This window comes from Pan paniscus, chromosome X (assembly GCF_029289425.2).
Source record: "Pan paniscus chromosome X, NHGRI_mPanPan1-v2.0_pri, whole genome shotgun sequence".
Classification (NCBI taxonomy): domain Eukaryota; kingdom Metazoa; phylum Chordata; class Mammalia; order Primates; family Hominidae; genus Pan; species Pan paniscus.
Genome location: NC_073272.2, coordinates 173288 through 196952, shown reverse-complemented (window position 1 = coordinate 196952; position 23665 = coordinate 173288). Strand labels below are relative to the sequence as shown.

The window sequence follows — 23665 nt, the reverse complement described above, 5'->3', positions numbered from 1 at the left end:
CTAGGGCTGGGACTATTGTGACTTTGCAAGAATTCTCCTAGGGCTGGGACTATTGTGACTTTGCATGAGTTCTCCTAGGGCTGGGACTATTGTGACTTTGCATGAGTTCTCCTAGAGCTGGGACTATTGTGACTTTGCATGAGTTCTCCTAGGGCTGGGAGTATTGTGACTTTGCATGAGTTCTCCTAGGGCTGGGACTATTGTGACTTTGCATGAATTCTCCTAGGGCTGGGACTATTGTGACTTTGCAAGAATTCTCCTAGGGCTGGGAGTATTGTGACTTTGCATGAGTTCTCCTAGGGCTGGGACTATTGTGACTTTGCATGAGTTCTCCTAGGGCTGGGACTAGTGTGACTTTGCATGAATTCTCCTAGGGCTGGGACTAGTGTGACTTTGCATGAGTTCTCCTAGAGCTGGGACTATTGTGACTTTGCATGAGTTCTCCTAGGGCTGGGAGTATTGTGAATTTGCATGAGTTCTCCTAGGGGTGGGAGTATTGTGACTTTGCATGAATTCTCCTAGGGCTGGGACTATTGTGACTTTGCAAGAATTCTCCTAGGGCTGGGAGTATTGTGACTTTGCATGAGTTCTCCTAGGGCTGGGACTATTGTGACTTGGCATGAATTCTCCTAGGGCTGGGACTATTGTGACTTTGCATGAATTCTCCTAGGGCTGGGACTATTGTGACTTTGCATGAGTTCTCCTAGAGCTGGGAGTATTGTGACTTTGCATGAGTTCTCCTAGGGCTGGGACTATTGTGACTTTGCATGAGTTCTCCTAGGGCTGGGACTATTGTGACTTTGCAAGAATTCTCCTAGGGCTGGGAGTATTGTGACTTTGCATGAGTTCTCCTAGGGCTGGGACTATTGTGACTTTGCAAGAGTTCTCCTAGGGCTGGGACTATTGTGACTTTGCAAGAATTCTCCTAGGGCTGGGACTATTGTGACTTTGCATGAGTTCTCCTAGGGCTGGGACTATTGTGACTTTGCATGAGTTCTCCTAGGGCTGGGACTATTGTGACTTTGCATGAGTTCTCCTAGGGCTGGGAGTATTGTGACTTTGCATGAGTTCTCCTAGGGCTGGGAGTATTGTGACTTTGCATGAGTTCTCCTAGGGCTGGGACTATTGTGACTTTGCATGAGTTCTCCTAGGGCTGGGACTATTGTGACTTTGCATGAGTTCTCCTAGGGCTGGGACTATTGTGACTTTGCATGAGTTCTCCTAGGGCTGGGACTATTGTGACTTTGCATGAGTTCTCCTAGGGCTGGGAGTATTGTGACTTTGCAAGAATTCTCCTAGGGCTGGGACTATTGTGACTTTGCATGAATTCTCCTAGGGCTGGGAGTATTGTGACTTTGCATGAGTTCTCCTAGGGCTGGGAGTATTGTGACTTTGCAAGAATTCTCCTAGGGCTGGGAGTATTGTGACTTTGCAAGAATTCTCCTAGGGCTGGGACTATTGTGACTTTGCATGAGTTCTCCTAGGGCTGGGAGTATTGTGACTTTGCAAGAATTCTCCTAGGGCTGGGAGTATTGTGACTTTGCATGAATTCTCCTAGGGCTGGGACTATTGTGACTTTGCATGAGTCCTCCTAGGGCTGGGACTATTGTGACTTTGCATGAGTTCTCCTAGGGCTGGGACTATTGTGACTTTGCATGAATTCTCCTAGGGCTGGGAGTATTGTGACTTTGCATGAGTTCTCCTAGGGCTGGGAGTATTGTGACTTTGCATGAATTCTCCTAGGGCTGGGAGTATTGTGACTTTGCAAGAATTCTCCTAGGGCTGGGACTATTGTGACTTTGCATGAGTTCTCCTAGGGCTGGGAGTATTATGACTTTGCATGAGTTCTCCTAGGGCTGGTACTATTGTGACTTTGCATGAATTCTCCTAGGGCTGGGAATATTGACGGAAGGTCAGGTCTGTGCAAACGAGGCCATTTGGGTGCATGTGAGAGGATGATGTGTTCTGTCAATCAGGCAAGAAGCCTCTAACAAGTGGAAATTAAGTTCCAAAGGTGTTCAAAGCAGGGAGACATCATTTCTCTCCTGGAGAAAGTTTTGAGGAGGAAGTGAGTAGTGGAACTTGAGAAATGCACTGAGTTTATTGGGTATAGGGGGCGGGACCAAGGGAGGCCATTCTGGGAGGGATGACGGGCAGTGTGAAAATGAGACCAGGCTCAGTCACTCACACCTGTAATCCTAGCACTTTGGGAGGCTGAGGTGGACGGATCACCTGAGGTCAGGAGTTTGAGATCAACCTGGCCAACATGGTGAAACCCCGTCTCTACTAAAAATACAGAAATTAGCTGGGCGTGGTGGTGGGCACCTGTAATCCCAGCTACTCTGGAGGCTGAGGCAGGAGAATCACTTGAACCTGGGAGGCGGAGATTGCAGTGAGCTGAAATTGTGCCACTGCACTCCAGCCTGGGTGACAAGAGTGAGACACTCTGTCTCAAAAAAAAAAAAAAGATGTTCAGGTCACGTTGAGGGACTGGAGTGGTCTGACCGGAGAAGCAGAAGGAAGGACGCGTGTGGACCGTGGGCGTGGCGGCCGGGGTGTGCAGGGTGCAGGATTCTGCACTTAGGAGATGGCAAGAATTTTCAAAAAGCGGTGACCTTGTTTGGGACTAAAAGTTTGCCTTAAACATGTCTACGTGTTTGGAACCTATGGCTTACTTCAGCTAAATCTCAAGAAGTGAATAACTTAGAAGGATGTGTCTGTTCATTGGGACAAAAAAGATGAGCTTGGGCTGGGCACGGTGGCTCATGCCTGTGATCCCAGCACTTTGGGAGGCCGAGGCGAGCGGATCACAAGGTCAGGAGATAGAGACCATCTTGGCTAACACAGTGAAACCCTGTCTCTACTAAAGATACAGAAAATTAGCCGGGCGTGGTGGCGCGTGCCTGTAGTCCCAGCTACTCCGGAGGCTGAGGCAGGAGAATGGCATGAACCTGGGTGGCGGAGCTTGCAGTGAGCTGAGATCGCACCACTGCACTCCAGCCTGGGTGACAGAGCAAGACTCTGTCAAAAAAAAAAAAAAAAAAAAGCTTGTTCCTGTCCATCCCATATACAGAATATGCGAGGCCACGTTAACAGTGAAGGATGCAGTTCCATGCTACAAACTCTGGCTGGGGAGGGGCGATGCTGGGGTCAGAGGAAGAGATTTTCATAAATAAAGCAACTTTTTCTCACCCACACATGTACAGAATGGAGTATGAGCTGTCAGGAGGGGTCACGCTAGGTCCATTGAACTCCCCAGCCAAGGGTGAAAGGAACGGCATTGTTTTACGTTACCTACACCTTCATCGTTACTGAGCAGAGAGATTGCATTCTGTGTTTGAAAGGGGTGCTTGCAGTGGCTCCTTCCCGTCTTTGGGGAAGAGAAACTGGTACAAATTAGAAAATGTGAGCATTGGCCGGGTGCAGTGGCTCAATCCCAGCACTTTGGGAGGCCGAGGAGGGAGGATCCCTTGAGGCCAGGAGTTTGAGCCCAGCCTGGGCAACATAGCGAGACTCCCCCATCTCTGTAAAATAGTAAAATCAGCCAGGCATGGTGGTTCATACCTGAAGTCCCAGCTGCTTGTGAGGCTGAGGCAGGAGGATCCCAGGAGTTCCAGGCTGCAGTGAGCTATGTTTGTGCCAGTGCACTCCCGCCGGGGCAACAAAGTGAGACCCTGTCTCTAAAAAGAAAAAAGAAAAGAAAACGCCAGTATCGATGGGCTGATGCTGCAAGCCAGGGTGCTTCTGCTAGGGGGGACCCTAAATGCATCTTTAAAGTAAGTTCTTACAAGGGGAAGTAAGAACCTCATGTGGATGAGCTGCTTTTTTTTTTTTTTTTTTTTTTTTTTTTTGAGGTGGAGTTTCGCTCTTGTCGCCCAGGCTGCAGTGCAATGACGCGATTTCGGCTCACTACAACCTCCACCTCCTGCAGTTCAAGTGAGTCTCCTGCCTCAGCCTCCCGAGTAGCTGGGATTACAGGCACCCGCCACCACGCCCGGCTAATTTTGTATTTTTAGTAGAGATGGGGTTTCACTATGTTGGTCAGGCTGGTCTCGAACTCCTGACCTCAGGTGATCCACCCCCCCCCCCCACCCTCAGCTTCCCGAGTAGCTGGGATGACAGGCACCCACCACCACGCCCGGCTAATTTTGTATTTTTAGTAGAGATGGGGTTTCACTATGTTGGTCAGGCTGGTCTCGAACTCCTGACCTCAGGTGATCCACCCCCCCACCCCCCGACCCTCAGCTTCCCGAGTAGCTGGGATGACAGGCACCCACCACCACGCCCGGCTAATTTTGTATTTTTAGTAGAGATGGGGTTTCACTATGCTGGTCAGGCTGGTCTTGAACTCCTGACCTCAGGTGATCCAGCCCCCTCAGCTTCCCGAGTAGCTGGGATGACAGGCGCCTGCCACCATGCCTAGCTAATTTTGTATTTTTAGTAGAGATGGGGTTTCACTACGTTGGACAGGCTGGTCTTGAACTCCTGACCTCAGGTGATCCACCCGCCCCAGCCTCCCAGAGTGCTGGGATGACAGACGAGGGCAACCACACCCGGCCAGTACTGCACGATTTTGATTGCATTTCCCTGCGGCCTGGTGACGCCGAGGAATTTTCAGGTGCTTATTGGCCATTCATGTGGTTCCCACTGTCAAGCGTCTGTTCAGGTTGTGTGTTTGCTTTTTAAATTGGGTTATGTTATCACTGAGTTGCGAGAGCTGTTTCCATACAACTGTTGGCAAGTCCTTGGTAAGACAGTGTGGTGTGTGCATATTTCTCTCGAGTCCGGCTTGCTTTTTGTTTTTTTCAGTGTCTCAAAGAGCAAAAGTGTTTAGTTTTTCAACTTTTTTCTTTTATGACTCTTATTTTTTGTGTCTTATTACAAAATGTTTGCATACCTCAAGGTGTCAAAGATTTTCTCCTATTTATCTTGAGAAAGCAGTGTGGTTTTAGGTTTGCGTTTCGGCCTGTGATCCAGTTCAGGTCAGTTTTTCTGCGTGGTATGAGGTGAGGTATCTGGATGACCCCAGCACCGTATATTGAACAGTCTTTTCTCCCCCCGTGGAATTGTGTTGTTGAAAGTCAGTTGAGTACGTACGTCTGTTTTATTATTATTTCCATCCCATTGCTGTATGTGCATCCCCTCACCTTCATGGCACTTTCCAGATTAGTGTAACTTTCTAGCAAATTTTGAAAGCAGATACTGTGAGTCCAAGCCTGTTCTTTAAAAATTGCTTTCCAGCAAGAAAAGCCTGTTGGAATTTTGATTGGGATTGCTTTGAATCTGTGGATCAATTTAGGATAATTGATACCTTAACAGTATTTTCCAATCCACAAACAAAGGACTTTCCGTTCATTTAGGTTTTGTTCAGCAATGTTGTGTACTTCCCCGGGTACACCTCTTGCACCTCCTTGATTAAGTTTCTATCTGTTTATTTAGTTCTTCTCTAATTTCTGGAAGCTACTCAGTTTTGGTGTCCACCTAACCTGTGATTTTTATCAGACCGGGTGCCAGCATTCTAGAACATTAGAACAGGGTATTTAGAGATAAACACAGGCATGCGTGTGCATCACACACACAGGTGCATACACACACACAGGTGCATACACAGGTGCATATGCACAAACACACAGGTGCATACACACATACATAGGTGCATACACACAGGTGCATACACAGGTACATACACACACATAGGTGCATACACACACATAGGTGCATACATAGGTGCATACACACACAGGTCCATACACACACACAGGTGCATACACACACATAGGTGCATACACACACCCAGGTCCATACACACACACAGGTGCATACACACACATACACACATAGGTGCATACACACACAGGTCCATACACATACACAGGTGCATACACACACATACACAGGTACATACACACACATACACACATAGGTGCATACACACACAGGTCCATACACATACACAGGTGCACACACACACATACACACATAGGCGCATACACACATACATAGATGCATACACACACACAGGTGCGTGTACATACAGGTGTGCTTATCTTAACGTTTCATTAGAAGTTCTTAACAAATATGTTGTAAGACAAAAGCACCCAGAACCCGCAGGGCAGGAGCTCAGGGTTTCTGAAGGTTTCGTGCGGGAGCCCTGAGCTTGCCCAGGGACTGTAGCTTTTGCACAGGTGCGTGCCTGTCTGTGTTCAGTTCTCACTGCGTTTGTAACAACGACCTATTCACGTTTTCGTAGTGGGCACCGATGAGAGTCTCGTTGTGAGGAGGAAGGAACGTGTCCAGAACCCTTCTTGGAACCTCCGAGAATCTGCAACCATGGAAACTGTGTAAAGAGCTTCATCCCTCCCTCCCCTTCTGTTGACAGAGAGAACCATGCCGTCTCCTGAGCTGAGGTGGACGGGTTTTGAATCTGCTGGAGCCTGTCCTCTCGGGGCCTTTGAAACAGGGAGGAGGCCGTGCTCTGCAGACGGCGCCTGCAGGGCGAGGACAGGATTCTGGGCCATCTTCCTGTCTCATGGGCTTGCCTGTTACTAGCTATGCTTTTAGCTTTGGGTGTTCAGAAAAACATTTTCTCACAAAGGGCAGGTTGCCTTCGTAAGCCTTTCAAATCTAGGATTTCAGAAAAGCCATTATGTTTGCTCATGGAAGACACATTTTTATCCTAAAACAAGCCGTCTGAACAAATGTATGTTTAGTGAGAATGAAAAGTGAAGAGATTTTTATGAAAATTTGCATAAAGGTCTTCTGGGCATTTTAGGAACCTTTAGAGGTTGATGGTACGATTGTGTCCCGACGGGAGAAGGACGGTGGAGATTTAGGTGCCGTGAGGGGCTTCATCGGCCCAGATGGCAATGTTGTCTCTTCAGAGTAGGAATTTGGGGGGAACAGGCTGAAAACAGGCCTCGCAGATTCCGTGCTGGCCTGTGGTGCAAAAACAGTGCTGTGATGGCCCCGTCCCTGTACACAGTAGAGTATAGACAGCCCCATGGCGGCCCCACTGGGTGTGGACGGCCCATCCCTGTACACAGTAGAGTATAGACAGCCCCATGGCGGCCCCACTGTGGACGGCCCGTCCCTGTACACAGTAGAGTATAGACAGCCCCATGGCGGCCCCACTGGGTGTGGACGGCCCGTCCCTGTACACAGCAGTGTATAGACAGCCCCATGGTGGCCCCACTGTGGATGGCCCGTCCCTGTACACAGTAGTGTATAAACAGCCCCGTGGTGGTCCTGTCAAGTGTGGACGGCCCCGTCCCTGTACACAGTAGTGGATAGCCCCGTGGGGGCTCCGTCGAGTGTGGACAGCCCTGTCCCTCCCCATGCGGTGTAGACAGCCCTGTGGCTGCACTGGGGGCAGGTGGTGCGGGTTCTGCATCGGGACAGGATGTAGGGGCTCCAGGGAGGCAGTGGGGCTGCATCCAGAGGTGGTTTGAGGGCTGCAGGTCAGAGTCTTTAAATCTCTGTGTGTGTGTGCACGTCAGGATTTTGAGGCTGTTTTCCAAAAGTCTTTTTTTTTTTTGCTTTTTGAGACGAAGTCTCGCTCTTGTCCCCCAGGCTGCAGTGCAGTGGCGCGATCTCGGCTCACTGCAACCTCTGCCTTCCGAGTTCAAGCGATTCTTCTCCCTCAGCCTCCCAAGTAGCTGGGATGACAGGCACCCGCCACCATGCCCAGCTAATTTTGTATTTTTAATAGAGACAGGGTTTCACCATGTTGGCCTGGCTGGTCTCAAACTCCTGACCTCATGATCTGCCTGCCTTGACCTCCCAAAGTGCTGGGATTACAGGCATGAGCCACTGTGCCTGGCTGTGTTCCAAAAGTCTTGTACGGAAAGAGGAAATCTGGCAGTAAAGTCCGCAGGGGTGTGTGTCACCCGCCGTGGCAGGACAGGGTGTGTGTCACCCGGCGTGGCAGGACAGGGCGTGTGTCACCCGGCGTGGCAGGACAGAGCGTGTTGCCTGAGTGTGAGGATTGTGCCTCCGTTGGCTCGCTTCCCCCGCATTTTGGGTTTGATCTTTGACTTTCGGAGGGAGACCACAGGAGGTTGGCTCCCAATCTGGTTCCCCTAGCTGCGTTTGGGAGGCCGACCGTGTGTAGTGCTGATCTGAACTGAAGGGGTGGCACCTCTGCCCTGTGAGTTTGCGCCCCGCATCGTGGGTGACTGGGCGGCACCTCTGTCTTGTGAGTTTGCGCCCTGCATCGTGGGTGACGGGGCGGCACCTCTGCCCTGTGAGTTTGCGCCCCGCATCGTGGGTTACTGGGCAGCACCTCTGCCCTGTGAGTTTGCATCCTGCATCGTGGGTGACTGGGCGGCACCTCTGCCCTGTGAGTTTGCGCCCTGCATGTGGGTCACTGGGCGGCACCTCTGCCCTGTGAGTTTGCGCCCCGCATGTGGGTGACTGGATGACACCTCTGCCGTGTGAGTTTGCGCCCCGCATCGTGGGTTATTGGGTGCACTTGTTTAAATCGTCTCCTGGTGGTTTGAGCACATTCCCTCTGGTGCTGTCTTAAAGCTTCCGTTTGGAGACTTACAGGGGGTCAGAGGCCGACTTCTGAATCCTCAAGGACAGTAAGGAAGTGAGAAGGATGGAGGGATCCGGGGATGGCTGGAGAAGGGAAGGAGGTGGAAGAGAAGGAAGTGTAGAGGGGCGTACCCCTAAGAAGAGTTGGAAGGGGCCTTGCGGGTGGGGGGCCGTGGTGGGCGTCAGAGGTGGTGTGGAAGGTTGCAGGAGAAGAAAGGGCCAGGCTGAGATGGCTGCAGACTGCTGGCTCCAAGTCTAGGACACTCGGAAAAAGGAAAACGATGGAGACAGGAAACAGATCGGGGCTTGCGGGGGTTGGGTGCGTTAGTGCCACACAGACGTTTTTCAGGGCAGGGAAACTCCTCTGCGTGACCCCACAGTGGTAGATCCGTGTCATCCTGCGTTTTTCCAGACTCAACAGAGCGTGCGGCAGCGGGAGAGCCCAGTGCACGCTGTTGACTCGGGGTGATAGTGACCCGTCCAAGGAGGTTCATTGACTGTAACAGATGCAGGCGGTCACGCAGGACCTTCCTGATCGGGGACCCGGGAGGCTTTCTGCTGACAGCGTTCAGCCTGGCAGGAATGTGGCCAGTTTCTGACCCTCAGCCCGAAGGTATCCTGTCTCCTTCCCGGTGAGATCAAGGTGCAGGCCCCCGGAATGTCAGCTCACCCTCATTTAAAGTTGCCCGTCCCCCTTTTCCACCGCCCCTCTTTTCTTGTTCTAAATAAGATTGCAAACAAGCGCAGTTATCACAGTGAGCAGTGGCAGAGAAGACGAGATCCTGGATGCCCACTGCAGCTTAGCTGTATTCTAGAAACTCCTGAAGTCTGGGGAGGGGCGGAGATGCCGGCGCGCTTTGATGCCGGGCTGCCGGGATGTCTGGGCTGCCGTGCGTGTTTGTGGAGGCGCAGCTGCACCTGGCGTGCCCTGTGCTCTGGAGGGGCGAGCCGGAGCCGGCACCGAGCCTGCAGCCAGCTCTGGTGTTGTCGTGGGGGGGGGGGACCTCACTTCTCGCGGGGAGCGCCTTCGCCTGGGTCCCCGAGGCCGTCCCCAGGCTCTCCTCTCGGGGACCTGTTGATGCGCGCTCCGCCCAGGCTCTCCTCTCGGGGACCTGTTGATGCGCGCTCCGCCCAGGCTCTCCTCTCGGGGACCTGTTGATGCGCGCTCCAGGGCGAGCCACGTGACGGCTGCCGCGGTGCAGAAAGCGCCCCCTTGCCCGGCCGGACGGCCCAGCCGAACGGGGAGAGGAGAGAAGAGGACCGGAGGGAGCGGAGGGCAGTGCGGGGAGCGGAGAAGGAGGAGAGGAGAGCAGCGCCGAGAGCAGCCGGGTCTGCACAGTCGCGGGTCGGGAGAGGCGGCCGCCCCCACCCCCGGCGCCATGCGCCCTCCTCAGCCTGAGGAATGCGCGCGGCGCGGGCCCCGGCCCCAGAGCGCCTGGCGGACGACGCATGGAGCGCGCTGAGCCCGGGCCACGCCTGCAGCGCCCCGCCAGACCCGGCCCGGCCCTGCCCCGAGAGCGCGGCGCCCGGCCCGGCCCGGCCCGCGGAGAGCCCTGCGCGCCGACGGCATGCGACTCCGCGAGCGCTCGCTGCGCCAGGACCCCGACCTGCGCCAGGAGCTGGCCTCGCTGGCCCGCGGCTGCGACTTCGTGCTGCCCTCTCGGTTCAAGAAGCGGCTGAAGGCCTTCCAGCAGGTCAGCCCCGCGCGCCCCGCGGCTGCCCGACACCGGGCGAGGCCTCCCGGCCCGGCGAGCCCTGCCCTCCCGGCCCCGCGTGGGCCCCCGCTCGCCGCTGCTGGCCGTGCACCCGTTGTTGCGTGGCGGGGCCCAAACGCCAGATTTTCAGGGACAGTTGTGGGCGCAGGGGACCCGCTCGGGCCGCACGCCGCCGAAAACCGGGTGCTGCTCTGTGGGAAGCGGTGCCAAGCTTCTTAGGAAAACCGGCCTTTGAAAAGAGCACTCGCTCCTTTCCCGGGAGTTTTGGCTGTGAGTGCGCGCCTTGCTGTGATCAACCAAGGGGGCTGAGAGCCGTCAGCGCCTGGGAGTGTTCGCTGCAGACAGATTTTTAATTTAAATATACCTTGCATTGCTGGTAATAAACATCGGGAAACTCCTTCACCCTTCGTAAAGGCGTCGGGTGGGTGAAACTTTCCCGGCGTTATTGCAATACTCAGCATTCCTTCCCACTGGCTAACTTAAGAGTCGGTTGAGATATCACTCACATACCGGACTATTTATGCAGCGTGGTTTTATTCAGTAACTCAGTGGCTTTGAAATTTATTTATTTATATTTATATTTATATTTATTTGAGACGAAGCCTCTCTGTTGCCCAGGCTGGAGTGCAGCGGCGCTATCTCGGCTCACTGCAACGTCCACCTCCTGGGTTCAAGTGATTTTCCTGCCTCAGCCTCCCGAGTAGCTGGGATTACAGGCGTGCACCACGACGCCCGGCTAATTTTTGCATTTTTAGTAGGGACGGGGTTTCACCATGTTGGCCAGGCTGGTCTTGAACTCCTGACCTCAGGTGATCGCCCACCTGGGCCTTCCAAAGTGCTGGGAATAGGGGCATGAGCCTCCGCCCCAGCTGGCTTTGAAATTTAATCTCAGTTCTCAAAAGTGCTCAGGGAAGTAAAATTTGTGTCTGTACCCCGTGTATATTGTATGAGTTAGTTTTACGAGTACCATGTGATTTAAACGTGTAAGAGTCTTCCTGTGACAATCCCGGTATAATCTGAGAATTTAGGGTTTGGCTGCAGCCGAATCTGATCCGAATCTCATCCAGACAGGGTGTGCGTGGCGGGCGCCTCACAGCCACGTGGCACATCAGACGCGCTTTTCAAACTCAGTTCCAAGAGTCTGGAACGAGTGGCCTAACATCAAGCTGAACCAAGGCATCCTGCTTGAAGGGGGAGGAAGACCCACTTCTTTCTGTTGATATTTTAATTGAAATTTTTTCCATAAGATCTCACATCAACTTTTGCACTCCTTCGGAGTTTTTGACCTCTGTCTTCCAGGTTTTGACATTTTGCCTGTAAGTGGGTAAGGGCGAGGCTGGTTTCTTTAAAATCCTCTTAACCTGCGAAGAGTGAGATCAGCCTCGTGCGGGATTTGCTCTAGATGGTGGGAGGTGCTGGGAGGTGCTGGGCGATGCCAGCTGGCTGGTCGCAGAGTCAATGAGGTGATTAGCTCGCACGTGGCTGGATGAGGAAGCCCTTCAGCCCTGCAGTGGGGCCCTGGCTCTTCTGTGGGGGGCTGTGGTGACGATGCACCTGTGAGGACTGTTTATTTTTAAAAAGTCAGTTTCTGGGAAATCATGAATTCCGTTTACAGAAGTTTGCTTCATTTTACAGAAAATAGGTTTCCACGTTTTTAGGGAGTTAGGACAGACGTGTGAAATGCGTGTTGTCTGAGGGGTGGTGGAGGAATTACAGGCGTATTTTGGGGTATTTGTGGGGGTGGTGTTGGGGGAGAAGGGGACGTTTCCTGGCTGCTTTCACTCCGCGCGTGAGTGTGGGCTCTGTCTGTTGGGTCCACCCCACTTGGACACACCCTCAGGGTTGTCAGGGAGCACCCGTGTTGGAGCCACTGGACGTGTTGGGGTGCCGCACCTCCGCCTTCGGATGCTCCCGGCCGGGCAGCACGGTACTGTTTTCAGGGGTCCTCTGACGGGCACGGCCTTCCGCGGCCAACGTTGGCCGCACCCACGAGCCCCTGGCGGGTGCTCCTGAGCTTGATCTTCTGACTGCGACGTCCCACCTGGGCTTCTGTTCCCACTAACCCCCTGGCGGGTGCTGCCTGCCCAGGTGGTGAACCCAAGCTCCTCCTCTTCCCTGCCACTGCCCACTTCCCTGTCACCGGCATCCTTGACAAACCAAACTCGGGGGGTGGGGGGGTTCAGCGACCGCCGGCCTTGGGAACGGAACAGCATGCGTTCACGCCGTGGGTCCGGGGAGGCTCCCGTGTGACGATAGCGTGTTACACGTACTCTCGCCGTGGGTCCGGGGAGGCTCCCGTGTGACGATAGCGTGTTACACGTACTCTCGCCGTGGGTCCGGGGAGGCTCCCGTGTGACGATAGCGTGTTACACGTACTCTCGCCGTGGGTCCGGGGAGGCTCCCGTGTGACGATGGCGTGTTACACGTACTCTCGCCGTGGGTCCGGGGAGGCTCCCGTGTGACGATGGCGTGTTACACGTACTCTCGCCGTGGGTCCGGGGAGGCTCCCGTGTGACGATGGCATGTTACACGGCTCATGCTCTCACTGTAGGACCCAGCATGTACCTGGAGTGGGGCCGTGCAGCTGCTTGGCTGAGCTCTTCTTGCCGGAGCCACTGCCTGCGCCTCCTGCCCAGGGATTCTCGGCAACAGCAGGACAGCTCAGACCTTGTTCCCAGCCCAGGACAGCTGTGCTGCCTAGCCTGGCCCTCCCCGCCTGGGGAGTGACCCTCCCGCTCCCCACACACTGACTCAGCACACAGACGCCCCTCTTCACCTGTCCTGGTCACACAGACACTGTCCGGCGTCCCCACGGGGTCCTTCGGGTGGACGCACAGACCCTGCACAGCACCACGCACGGCTGAAAGCGCCGTCCCCTACGCGGCAGCCCCACTGTACTTGGAACTGACTTCAGCGTGGTGACAGCCTGGGCTCTGGGCGTCCCTGACGCACCTCCTGCTCTCACCGCCAGGGCACGTGCCGTTCCCCTCCCACGGCCAGTGCTCACCAAAACCCTTGCAGCCTTCGGTTTGGCCAGGACGCTGCCCAGGATGCCAGTCCCTGGGCAGTGGCACGGACAAGGCAGGGCTTGGGTTCCCCACCTGGCAGGGAGCTGCAGCAAGGGGGGTTAAGGGGAAACAGAAGCCCGGGTGGGAACGTCCACACAGAAGACCAAGCTCAGGAGCATCCGCCAGGGGCTTGCGGACGCAGGGAGGGTGCCAGATCCTCCCCTCGCTGTGTTGCGCGGCATCCACCGTCACCCCTTGGCTGGTGGACAGAATGATCCCCACGTTCCCCAGCCCAGCCTTCTGAGCTCTGTGGAGACTCACGCCTCGCTGCCGCCGTGGCTGCAGGCGCCAGTGCCTGGGCTGCAGGTGTGGGTGCAAGCTCTGTGGAGACTCACACCTCGCTGCAGCCGTGGGTGCAGGCGCCAGTGCCTGGGCTGCAGGTGTGGTTGCAGGCCCAGCCGACGTCTCTCAGCATCCATTGAGGCCCGGTTGCTCGGCTGCAGTCGTGTCTGAGTGAATGTTAGCCCACGTGAGCTCTGGCCAACTCAGACACCTGGACCTGCTGCGTTTCTGTGTCGACCCCTCCACACCAGTTCTCCCTCTTTGCTAGAGAGGGGATTTTTAAACCCACACGCGGGGCCTCTCATCTCCGTGTTCGGCTCCTCTGTGTAAACACCGACCTTTCTGACTCCTGTGTTTAGCTGTCCAGCGTGTGGTTTGCAGGTGTAGCTGGCAGCCCTCTACCAGCCCTCGCGGAGGGTCCCTGGGAGTCGACTGCTGGGCCGAGAAGAAAGCTCAGAGCTTGCAGCAGGCCCTGCCTTCCAGGCGGTGTCCGTCATCTGGGTGGGCGAGGGGCTCAGCTGGAATCCATGAGTGTGGGTCCCGGCCGAACCCCCCGTCCCTGATTCCATACCACAGCCTCCCGTGCTTCCGCCTCCCGCTGCAGAGTGGGGGCCGCTGCAGAGCAGGGGCTCCTGGGGGCACAGCTGTGCGTTGCAGCCTGTACTGAGCGTGCCTTCCGCCGGCCCCCTGCTGCTCCGGCACCTCCTCTGTGGCTTTGATCGTGGTGTCCGGTCCTGCTGCAGTTGGGGCGAGGGCCATTTCTGCTGGTCACCGCGCCCTGCCTGCTGTGCGCACCCTGTGCACACGCGGGGGTCTGCCCGAGGCCGGTGTCGCGAGAGGATGTGTCACGGTGCACGTGGCCCGTGTTCTCGGGGTACACTCACCTGCACCCATCAAGCGCACGCACTTCTACGCAAAAACAGGCAGCCTCAGTGTCAGGCTCAGCCTTTGTTTTTGGTCGTATATGGACGTGTTTTGCAAAACTGTGGGTGTACTCTGGAAGGGCGACACATGTATCTGTGACTTCTGGAATTGTGATGAGTCAGGGAGCTGCCTTCTCGGTGCCCTCGACAGAAATAGCTTGTTGGGAGGCAGGGTGTCGTCTTTATCAGTGTGCTTTGGGTGACGGGCGCTTTTTTAAAGTACACGTACCGAGGAGGATTTAAAGTGGATGACCTGGCCCCCACAGGCCCCTCTGGTTTGTCTGAACTTTTTAATGAACAGGCGGCTGGCTTTAGAATTCTTCTTCCACGCACACGCAGCTGTTTTTGCTCCTCCTGTGTTTACCGTAGATGCCTGGCCTCACCGGCTACGTTCGGGGCAGGGCAGCAGTCCCTGTGATTCCTTCAGAACCCCCTGAGACCTGCTGCTCGGCCCGAGAGGTGGCCACTTCCCAAGTGAGCTGTGCGTGTTGAAAAGAATGTGTGCTCTGCAGCTGTGCTGGGGCCGAGTCTATTTCTGTCCATGAGATTAAACTTGTAAATCTCCCGTGCCCGCATGGGGTGGTTGTGTTGTTTGTTCCGTCTCTCGTCTATTAGTGCCCGGGGTGGGTGGTCCCGGCCTTCCCCCCATCGGTGCCCATGGTGGGTGGTCCCGGCCTTCCCCCCGTCGGTGCCCAGGGTGGGTGGTCCCGGCCTTCCCCCGTCGGTGCCCGGGGTGGGTGGGCCCAGCTTCCCCCCGTCGGTGCCCAGGGTGGGTGGTCCCGGCCTTCCCCGTGTCTGTGCCCGGGGTGGGTGGTCCCGGCCGTCCCCGTGTCAGTGCCCGGGGTGGGTGGTCCCGGCCTTCCCCGTGTCTGTGCCCGGGGTGGGTGGTCCCGGCCGTCCCCGTGTCGGTGCCCGGGGTGGGTGGTCCCGGCCTTCCCCGTGTCTGTGCCCGGGGTGGGTGGTCCCGGCCGTCCCCGTGTCAGTGCCCGGGGTGGGTGGTCCCGGCCTTCCCCGTGTCGGTGCCCGGGGTGGGTGGTCCCGGCCTTCCCTGTGTCGGTGCCCAGGTTGGGTGGTCCCGGCCTTCTCCGTGTCAGTGCCCGGGGTGGGTGGTCCCGGCCTTCCCCGCGTCGGTGCCCGGGGTGGGTGGACTCGGCCGTCCCCGCGTCAGTGCCCGGGGTGGGTGGACTCGGCCTTCTCCGTGTCGGTGCCCGGGGTGGGTGGTCCCGGCCTTCTCCGTGTCGGTGCCCGGGGTGGGTGGTCCCGGCCTTCTCCGTGTCGGTGCCCGGGGTGGGTGGTCCCGGCCTTCTCTGTGTCGGTGCCCGGGGTGGGTGGTCCCGGCCTTCCCCGTGTCGGTGCCCGGGGTGGGTGGGCTCCGCCTTCCCCGTGTCGGTGCCCGGGGTGGGTGGTCCCGGCCTTCCCCGTGTCGGTGCCCGGGGTGGATGGTCCCGGCCTTCTCCGTGTCGGTGCCCGGGGTGGGTGGTCCCGGCCTTCCCCGTGTCGGTGCCCGGGGTGGGTGGTCCCGGCCTTCTCCGTGTCTGTGCCCGGGGTGGGTGGTCCCGGCGTGGGTGGTCCCGGCCTTCCCCGTGTCTGTGCCCGGGGTGGGTGGTCCCGGCCTTCTCCGTGTCTGTGCCCGGGGTGGGTGGTCCCGGCGTGGGTGGTCCCGGCCTTCCCCGTGTCTGTGCCCGGGGTGGGTGTTCCCGGCCTTCCCCGTGTCGGTGCCCGGGGTGGGTGGTCCCGGCCTTCCCCGTGTCGGTGCCCGGGGTGGGTGGGCTCCGCCTTCCCCGTGTCTGTGCCCGGGGTGGGTGGTCCCGGCCTTCCCCGTGTCTGTGCCCGGGGTGGGTGGTCCCGGCCTTCCCCGTGTCGGTGCCCGGGGTGGGTGGTCCCGGCCTTCCCCGTGTCGGTGCCCGGGGTGGGTGGTCCCGGCCTTCCCCGTGTCGGTGCCCGGGGTGGGTGGTCCCGGCCTTCCCCGTGTCGGTGCCCGGGGTGGGTGGTCCCGGCCTTCCCCGTGTCGGTGCCCGGGGTGGGTGGTCCCGGCCTTCCCCGTGTCGGTGCCCGGGGTGGGTGGTCCCGGCCTTCCCCGTGTCGGTGCCCGGGGTGGGTGGTCCCGGCCTTCCCCGTGTCGGTGCCCGGGGTGGGTGGTCCCGGCCTTCCCCGTGTCGGTGCCCGGGGTGGGTGGTCCCGGCCTTCCCCGTGTCGGTGCCCGGGGTGGGTGGTCCCGGCCTTCCCCGTGTCGGTGCCCGGGGTGGGTGGTCCCGGCCTTCCCCGTGTCGGTGCCCGGGGTGGGTGGTCCCGGCCTTCCCCGTGTCGGTGCCCGGGGTGGGTGGTCCCGGCCTTCCCCGTGTCGGTGCCCGGGGTGGGTGGTCCCGGCCTTCCCCGTGTCGGTGCCCGGGGTGGGTGGACTCGGCCTTCTTCGTGTCGGTGCCCGGGGTGGGTGGTCCCGGCCTTCCCCGTGTCTGTGCCCGGGGTGGGTGGTCCCGGCCTTCCCCGTGTCTGTGCCCGGGGTGGGTGGTCCCGGCCTTCCCCGTGTCGGTGCCCGGGGTGGGTGGTCCCGGCCTTCCCCGTGTCGGTGCCCGGGGTGGGTGGTCCCGGCCTTCCCCGTGTCGGTGCCCGGGGTGGGTGGTCCCGGCCTTCCCCGTGTCTGTGCCCGGGGTGGGTGGTCCCGGCCTTCCCCGTGTCGGTGCCCGGGGTGGGTGGTCCCGGCCTTCCCCGTGTCTGTGCCCGGGGTGGGTGGTCCCGGCCTTCCCCGTGTCGGTGCCCGGGGTGGGTGGTCCCGGCCTTCCCCGTGTCGGTGCCCGGGGTGGGTGGGCTCCGCCTTTCCTGGCGGGCTGAGTTTGTGTCCAGTTGTGTTTACTTGATCAGTGCCGAGGCTGCGTTGTCAGGCATGGATAAAGTTAGCATCATCCTGTCTTCCCCTGACTGACCTCTTCAGCGTTCCTTGGTGGCTTGTCTGTCTCCAGGTCTGTCCATCACCTTGTGTCACTTCATGGATGTTAATACAGCGACACCAGGTTTCTCTACTGTCTGCCTGCTCTTTTTCCATCTCAAAAAAAAAATGTGTAGCCTCTGGGTCCTTAAGTCACATATATCTCCTGTGTCTTTTTGTTTTCTGTTTTTTTTTGTTTTTTTTTTGTTTTTTAGTAGAGATGAAGTTTTGCCATGTTGCCCAGGCTGGTCTTGAACTCCTCAGCTCAGACAGTCTGTCCCCCCTCAGCCTCCTTTCAAAGCGCCAGGATTGCAGGCATGAGCCACTGCGCCCGGCCGGTTTGAGGGTTTTCGCATCATCCTGGTGATGTGAGTTTGGTTTGCAAACCTGCAGGAGAGTCGGCTGTAGCCGTCAGTTCTCGGGGGAGAACTCCCCCCTGCCCAGCTCATACCAGCACCTCCAGGTGAAGGCTGCAACTTTCCTTTCATTCCTGGGGCCGGAGGCACGCTGGGGATTTACTTGGAGCTCATTCTTCCCACTGAAGGTGATGCGTTCTGGGAGCTTCCCCGGAGGACCGTGCGTTTTGCCTCCTCTTCCTCAGAGTTCTGCGAGGCTGTGAGAGATTTCGGGTGAGCCCGCTCGGCCCACGCTTCTGAAGGCAGAGCCTGTTCAGGCTCCACGGGCTTTCCCGGGTTCTTCCTTCCAGGCAGCTGTGGCCTGAGGTGTCCTCCTTTCCTGCCAGCCTGTGGGCGCCGTCTAGAAGACGTTTGTGAACTATTCTGTCCAGGGTTCTTGGCAGTTTTCAGCAGGAAGGTTGGTTTGTGTACCCAGGTCATTGCTATATTGCCAAACACAGGAGCCTGAGAGCTCACTGCAGAATATTCGCGGGGTCAGTTCCGTACCCCAAATAGCAGAGCTGTGTGAACCCAGCGTGATGAAGGGGGAAGAGCCGCAGGCTCCGCAGTGGGACCCCCGCAGCGAGAGACGGGAAGGCGCTGCTGTGGGAATGTGTTGTGGGCTCGGGGAGATGCACTGCGGGATGGGGGGCTCGGGGAGATGCACTGCGGGATGGGGGGCTCGGGGAGATGCACTGTGGGATGGGGGGCTCGGGGAGATGCACTGCGGGATGGGGGGCTCGGGGAGATGCACTGCGGGATGGGGGGCTCGGGGAGATGCACTGCGGGATCGCGGGCTCGGGGAGATGCACTGCGGGATCGTGGGCTCGGGGAGATGCACTGCGGGATGGCGGGCTCGGGGAGATGCACTGCGGGATGGCGGGCTCGGGGAGATGCACTGTGGGATGGGGGGCTCGGGGAGATGCACTGTGGGATCGCGGGCTCGGGGAGATGCACTGTGGGATGGGGGGCTCGGGGAGATGCACTGTGGGATGGTGGGCTCGGGGAGATGCACTGTGGGATGGGGGGCTCGGGGAGATGCACTGTGGGATGGGGGGCTCGGGGAGATGCACTGTGCGATGGGGGGCTCGGGGAGATGCACTGCGGGATGGCGGGCTCGGGGAGATGCACTGCGGGATGGCGGGCTCGGGGAGATGCACTGCGGGATCGCGGGCTCGGGGAGATGCACTGCGGGATCGCGGGCTCGGGGAGATGCACTGCGGGATCGCGGGCTCGGGGAGATGCACTGCGGGATCGTGGGCTCGGGGAGATGCACTGCGGGATGGCGGGCTCGGGGAGATGCACTGTGGGATGGGGGGCTCGGGGAGATGCACTGCGGGATGGGGGGCTCGGGGAGATGCACTGCGGGATCGTGGGCTCGGGGAGATGCACTGCGGGATCGCGGGCTCGGGGAGATGCACTGCGGGATCGCGGGCTCGGGGAGATGCACTGTGGGATGGGGGGCTCGGGGAGATGCACTGTGGGATCGCGGGCTCGGGGAGATGCACTGCGGGATGGCGGGCTCGGGGAGATGCACTGCGGGATGGGGGGCTCGGGGAGATGCACTGTGGGATGGGGGGCTCGGGGAGATGCACTGTGGGATGGTGGGCTCGGGGAGATGCACTGTGGGATGGGGGGCTCGGGGAGATGCACTGCGGGATCGCGGGCTCGGGGAGATGCACTGTGGGATAGTGGGCTCGGGGAGATGCAGGGACCTCCTGCCCCAGGACACAGAGGTCACGTCCTGAATCACAGGGAAGGGGTGTGCCCTTCAGGTAAAGCTGTGCTGAAGGAGCACTCAGTCGGCAGCTACTGTGGGAAGCCTGCTCTGCCCCAGGTTATGGAGGCAGCCTCTGTTCCTCCTAGATGGGGATCAGAGAAAAACAACTGAGTCTCACCGTGGGTGAGGGTCCTGTAGGGACAGCAGGGTGGGGACAGTTGGGGCGCTGACTGTGGGACCCCTGTGACCTGCGGTGAGGGTCCTGTGGGAGTGGCAGGGTGGGGACAGTTGGGGCGCTGTCGGTGGGACCCTTGTGACCTGGGGTGAGGATCCTGTGGGAGTGGCTGGGTGGGCTGTTTTCTCTGTGAGGACACTGGAGCTTGGACCCAGTCCTGGATTGATCCAGGCAGTCAGGATTGTGGGTGCAAAGGCCCTGAGCTGTGGTCCATTGGTATGGGGACTTCCTCCTTGGACCCCTCCTCCATGGCAGTTGGTTGAGGAGGACACAGTCCCGTCCTCTGAGTAGTTGATGGAGGAGGAGGACGCAGCCCCATTCCCTAGGTAGTTGGTCAAGGAGGACACAGCCCCGTCCCCTGGGTAGTTGATGGAGGAGGACGCAGCCCGTCCCCTGGGTAGTTGATGGAGGAGGACGCAGCCCTGTCCCCTGGGTAGTTGATGGAGGAGGACACAGCCCTGTCCCCTGGGTAGTTGATGGAGGAGGAGGATGCAGCCCGTCGCCTGGGTAGTTGATGGAGGAGGAGGATGCAGCCCGTCCCCTGGGTAGTTGATGGAGGAGGACGCAGCCCGTCCCCTGGGTAGTTGATGGAGGAGGACGCAGCCCCGTCCCCTGGGTAGTTGATGGAGGAGGAGGACGCAGCCCCGTCCCCTGGGTAGTTGATGGAGGAGGAGGACGCAGCCCGTCCCCTGGGTAGTTGATGGAGGAGGACGCAGCCCTGTCCCCTGGGTAGTTGATGGAGGAGGAGGATGCAGCCCCGTTCCCTGGGTAGTTGATGGAGGAGGACGCAGCCCCGTCCCCTGGGTAGTTGATGGAGGAGGACACAGCCCGTCCCCTGGGTAGTTGATGGAGGAGGAGGACGCAGCCCTGTCCCCTGGGTAGTTGATGGAGGAGGACACAGCCCTGTCCCCTGGGTAGTTGGTCAAGGAGGACACAGCCCGTTCCCTGGGTAGTTGATGGAGGAGGATGCAGCCCTGTTCCCTGGGTAGTTGATGGAGGAGGATGCAGCCCCGTCCCCTGGGTAGTTGATGGAGGAGGACGCAGCCCTGTCCCCTGGGTAGTTGATGGAGGAGGACACAGCCCGTCCCCTGGGTAGTTGATGGAGGAGGAGGACACAGCCCGTCCCCTGGGTAGTTGATGGAGGAGGACGCAGCCCTGTCCCCTGGGTAGTTGATGGAGGAGGACGCAGCCCTGTCCCCTGGGTAGTTGATGGAGGAGGACGCAGCACTGTCCCCTGGGTAGTTGATGGAGGAGGACGCAGCCCGTCCCCTGGGTAGTTGATGGAGGAGGACACAGCCCCGTCCCCTGGGTAGTTGATGGAGGAGGACGCAGCCCCGTCCCCTGGGTAGTTGATGGAGGAGGAGGATGCAGCCCCGTCCCCTGGGTAGTTGATGGAGGAGGACACAGCCCCGTCCCCTGGGTAGTTGATGGAGGAGGACACAGCCCCGTCCCCTGGGTAGTTGATGGAGGAGGACGCAGCCCCGTCCCCTGGGTAGTTGATGGAGGAGGACGCAGCCCTGTCCCCTGGGTAGTTGATGGAGGAGGAGGACGCAGCCCCGTCCCCTGGGTAGTTGATGGAGAAGGACGCAGCCCCGTTCCCTGGGTAGTTGATGGAGGAGGATGCAGCCCCGTCCCCTGGGTAGTTGATGGAGGAGGACGCAGCCCTGTTCCCTGGGTAGTTGATGGAGGAGGAGGACGCAGCCCTGTCCCCTGGGTAGTTGATGGAGGAGGAGGACGCAGCCCTGTTCCCTGGGTAGTTGATGGAGGAGGACACAGCACTGTCCCCTGGGTAGTTGATGGAGGAGGACACAGCCCGTTCGCTGGGTAGTTGATGGAGGAGGAGGACGCAGCCCTGTCCCCTGGGTAGTTGATGGAGGAGGAGGACGCAGCCCTGTCCCCTGGGTAGTTGATGGAGGAGGACACAGCACTGTCCCCTGGGTAGTTGATGGAGGAGGACACAGCACTGTCCCCTGGGTAGTTGATGGAGGAGGACACAGCCCGTTCGCTGGGTAGTTGATGGAGGAGGAGGACGCAGCCCTGTCCCCTGGGTAGTTGATGGAGGAGGAGGACGCAGCCCTGTCCCCTGGGTAGTTGATGGAGGAGGAGGACGCAGCCCTGTTCCCTGGGTAGTTGATGGAGGAGGACACAGCCCGTCCCCTGGGTAGTTGATGGAGGAGGATGCAGCCCTGTCCCCTGGGTAGTTGATGGAGGAGGAGGACACAGCCCGTTCCCTGGGTAGTTGATGAGGAGGACACAGCCCGTCCCCTGGGTAGTTGATGGAGGAGGACGCAGCCCGTCCCCTGGGTAGTTGATGGAGGAGGAGGACACAGCCCCGTCCCCTGGGTAGTTGATGGAGGAGGAGGACACAGCCCCGTCCCCTGGGTAGTTGATGGAGGAGGATGCAGCCCTGTTCCCTGGGTAGTTGATGGAGGAGGATGCAGCCCTGTTCCCTGTGTAGTTGATGGAGGAGGAGGACACAGTCCTGTCCCCTGGGTAGTTGATGGAGGAGGACGCAGACCCGTTCCCTGGGTAGTTGATGGAGGAGGACGCAGCCCCGTCCCCTGGGTAGTTGATGGAGGAGGACACAGCCCCGTCCCCTGGGTAGTTGATGGAGGAGGAGGACACAGCCCGTCCCCTGGGTAGTTGATGGAGGAGGACGCAGCCCGTCCCCTGGGTAGTTGATGGAGGAGGAGGATGCAGCCCTGTCCCCTGGGTAGTTGATGGAGGAGGACACAGCCCCGTTCCCTGGGTAGTTGATGGAGGAGGACGCAGCCCCGTTCCCTGGGTAGTTGATGGAGGAGGACACAGCCCCGTTCCCTGGGTAGTTGATGGAGGAGGACGCAGCCCCGTCCCCTGGGTAGTTGATGGAGAAGGACACAGCCCGTTCCCTGGGTAGTTGATGGAGGAGGAGGACACAGCCCGTCCCCTGGGTAGTTGATGGAGGAGGACGCAGCCCGTCCCCTGGGTAGTTGATGGAGGAGGAGGACACAGCCCCGTCCCCTGGGTAGTTGATGGAGGAGGATGCAGCCCTGTTCCCTGGGTAGTTGATGGAGGAGGATGCAGCCCTGTTCCCTGGGTAGTTGATGGAGGAGGAGGACACAGCCCCGTCCCCTGGGTAGTTGATGGAGGAGGACACAGCCCCGTCCCCTGGGTAGTTGATGGAGGAGGACACAGCCCCGTCCCCTGGGTAGTTGATGGAGGAGGAGGACACAGCCCGTCCCCTGGGTAGTTGATGGAGGAGGACGCAGCCCGTCCCCTGGGTAGTTGATGGAGGAGGAGGACACAGCCCTGTCCCCTGGGTAGTTGATGGAGGAGGACGCAGCCCTGTCCCCTGGGTAGTTGATGGAGGAGGACACAGCCCTGTCCCCTGGGTAGTTGATGGAGGAGGATGCAGCCCGTCCCCTGGGTAGTTGATGGAGGAGGAGGACACAGCCCTGTCCCCTGGGTAGTTGATGGAGGAGGACGCAGCCCCGTCCCCTGGGTAGTTGATGGAGGAGGACGCAGCCCCGTCCCCTGGGTAGTTGATGGAGGAGGACACAGCCCTGTCCCCTGGGTAGTTGATGGAGGAGGAGGACACAGCCCTGTCCCCTGGGTAGTTGATGGAGGAGGACGCAGCCCTGTCCCCTGGGTAGTTGATGGAGCAGAAGGACGCAGCCCTGTCCCCTGGGTAGTTGATGGAGGAGGACACAGCCCCGTCCCCTGGGTAGTTGATGGGGGAGGATGCAGCCCCGTCCCCTGGGTAGTTGATGGAGGAGGACACAGCCCCGTCCCCTGGGTAGTTGATGGAGGAGGACACAGCCCCGTTCCCTGGGTAGTTGATGGAGAAGGACACAGCCCGTCCCCTGGGTAGTTGATGTAGGTGGAGGACA

The 23665-nt window shown here is 58.9% G+C and overlaps 1 protein-coding gene across 3 annotated transcripts in view; it reads left to right on the top strand.

Annotated features, from left to right (window-relative positions):
- LOC117977740 (serine/threonine-protein phosphatase 2A regulatory subunit B'' subunit beta) overlaps nucleotides 1-23665 on the top strand; it is a 64063-nt gene that overhangs the window by 6490 nt on the left and 33908 nt on the right. Inside the window, exon 1 of one of the 3 annotated variants that reach the window (XM_055106401.2) lies at nucleotides 10075-10229. The exons of the other annotated variants lie outside the window; for them this stretch is intronic. Coding sequence (XP_054962376.1) covers nucleotides 10104-10229 — 126 coding nt within the window. The 5' untranslated portion in view covers nucleotides 10075-10103. Of the gene's footprint in view, nucleotides 1-10074; nucleotides 10230-23665 lie in introns of those variants that run through there. 3 annotated transcript variants of the gene reach the window in all.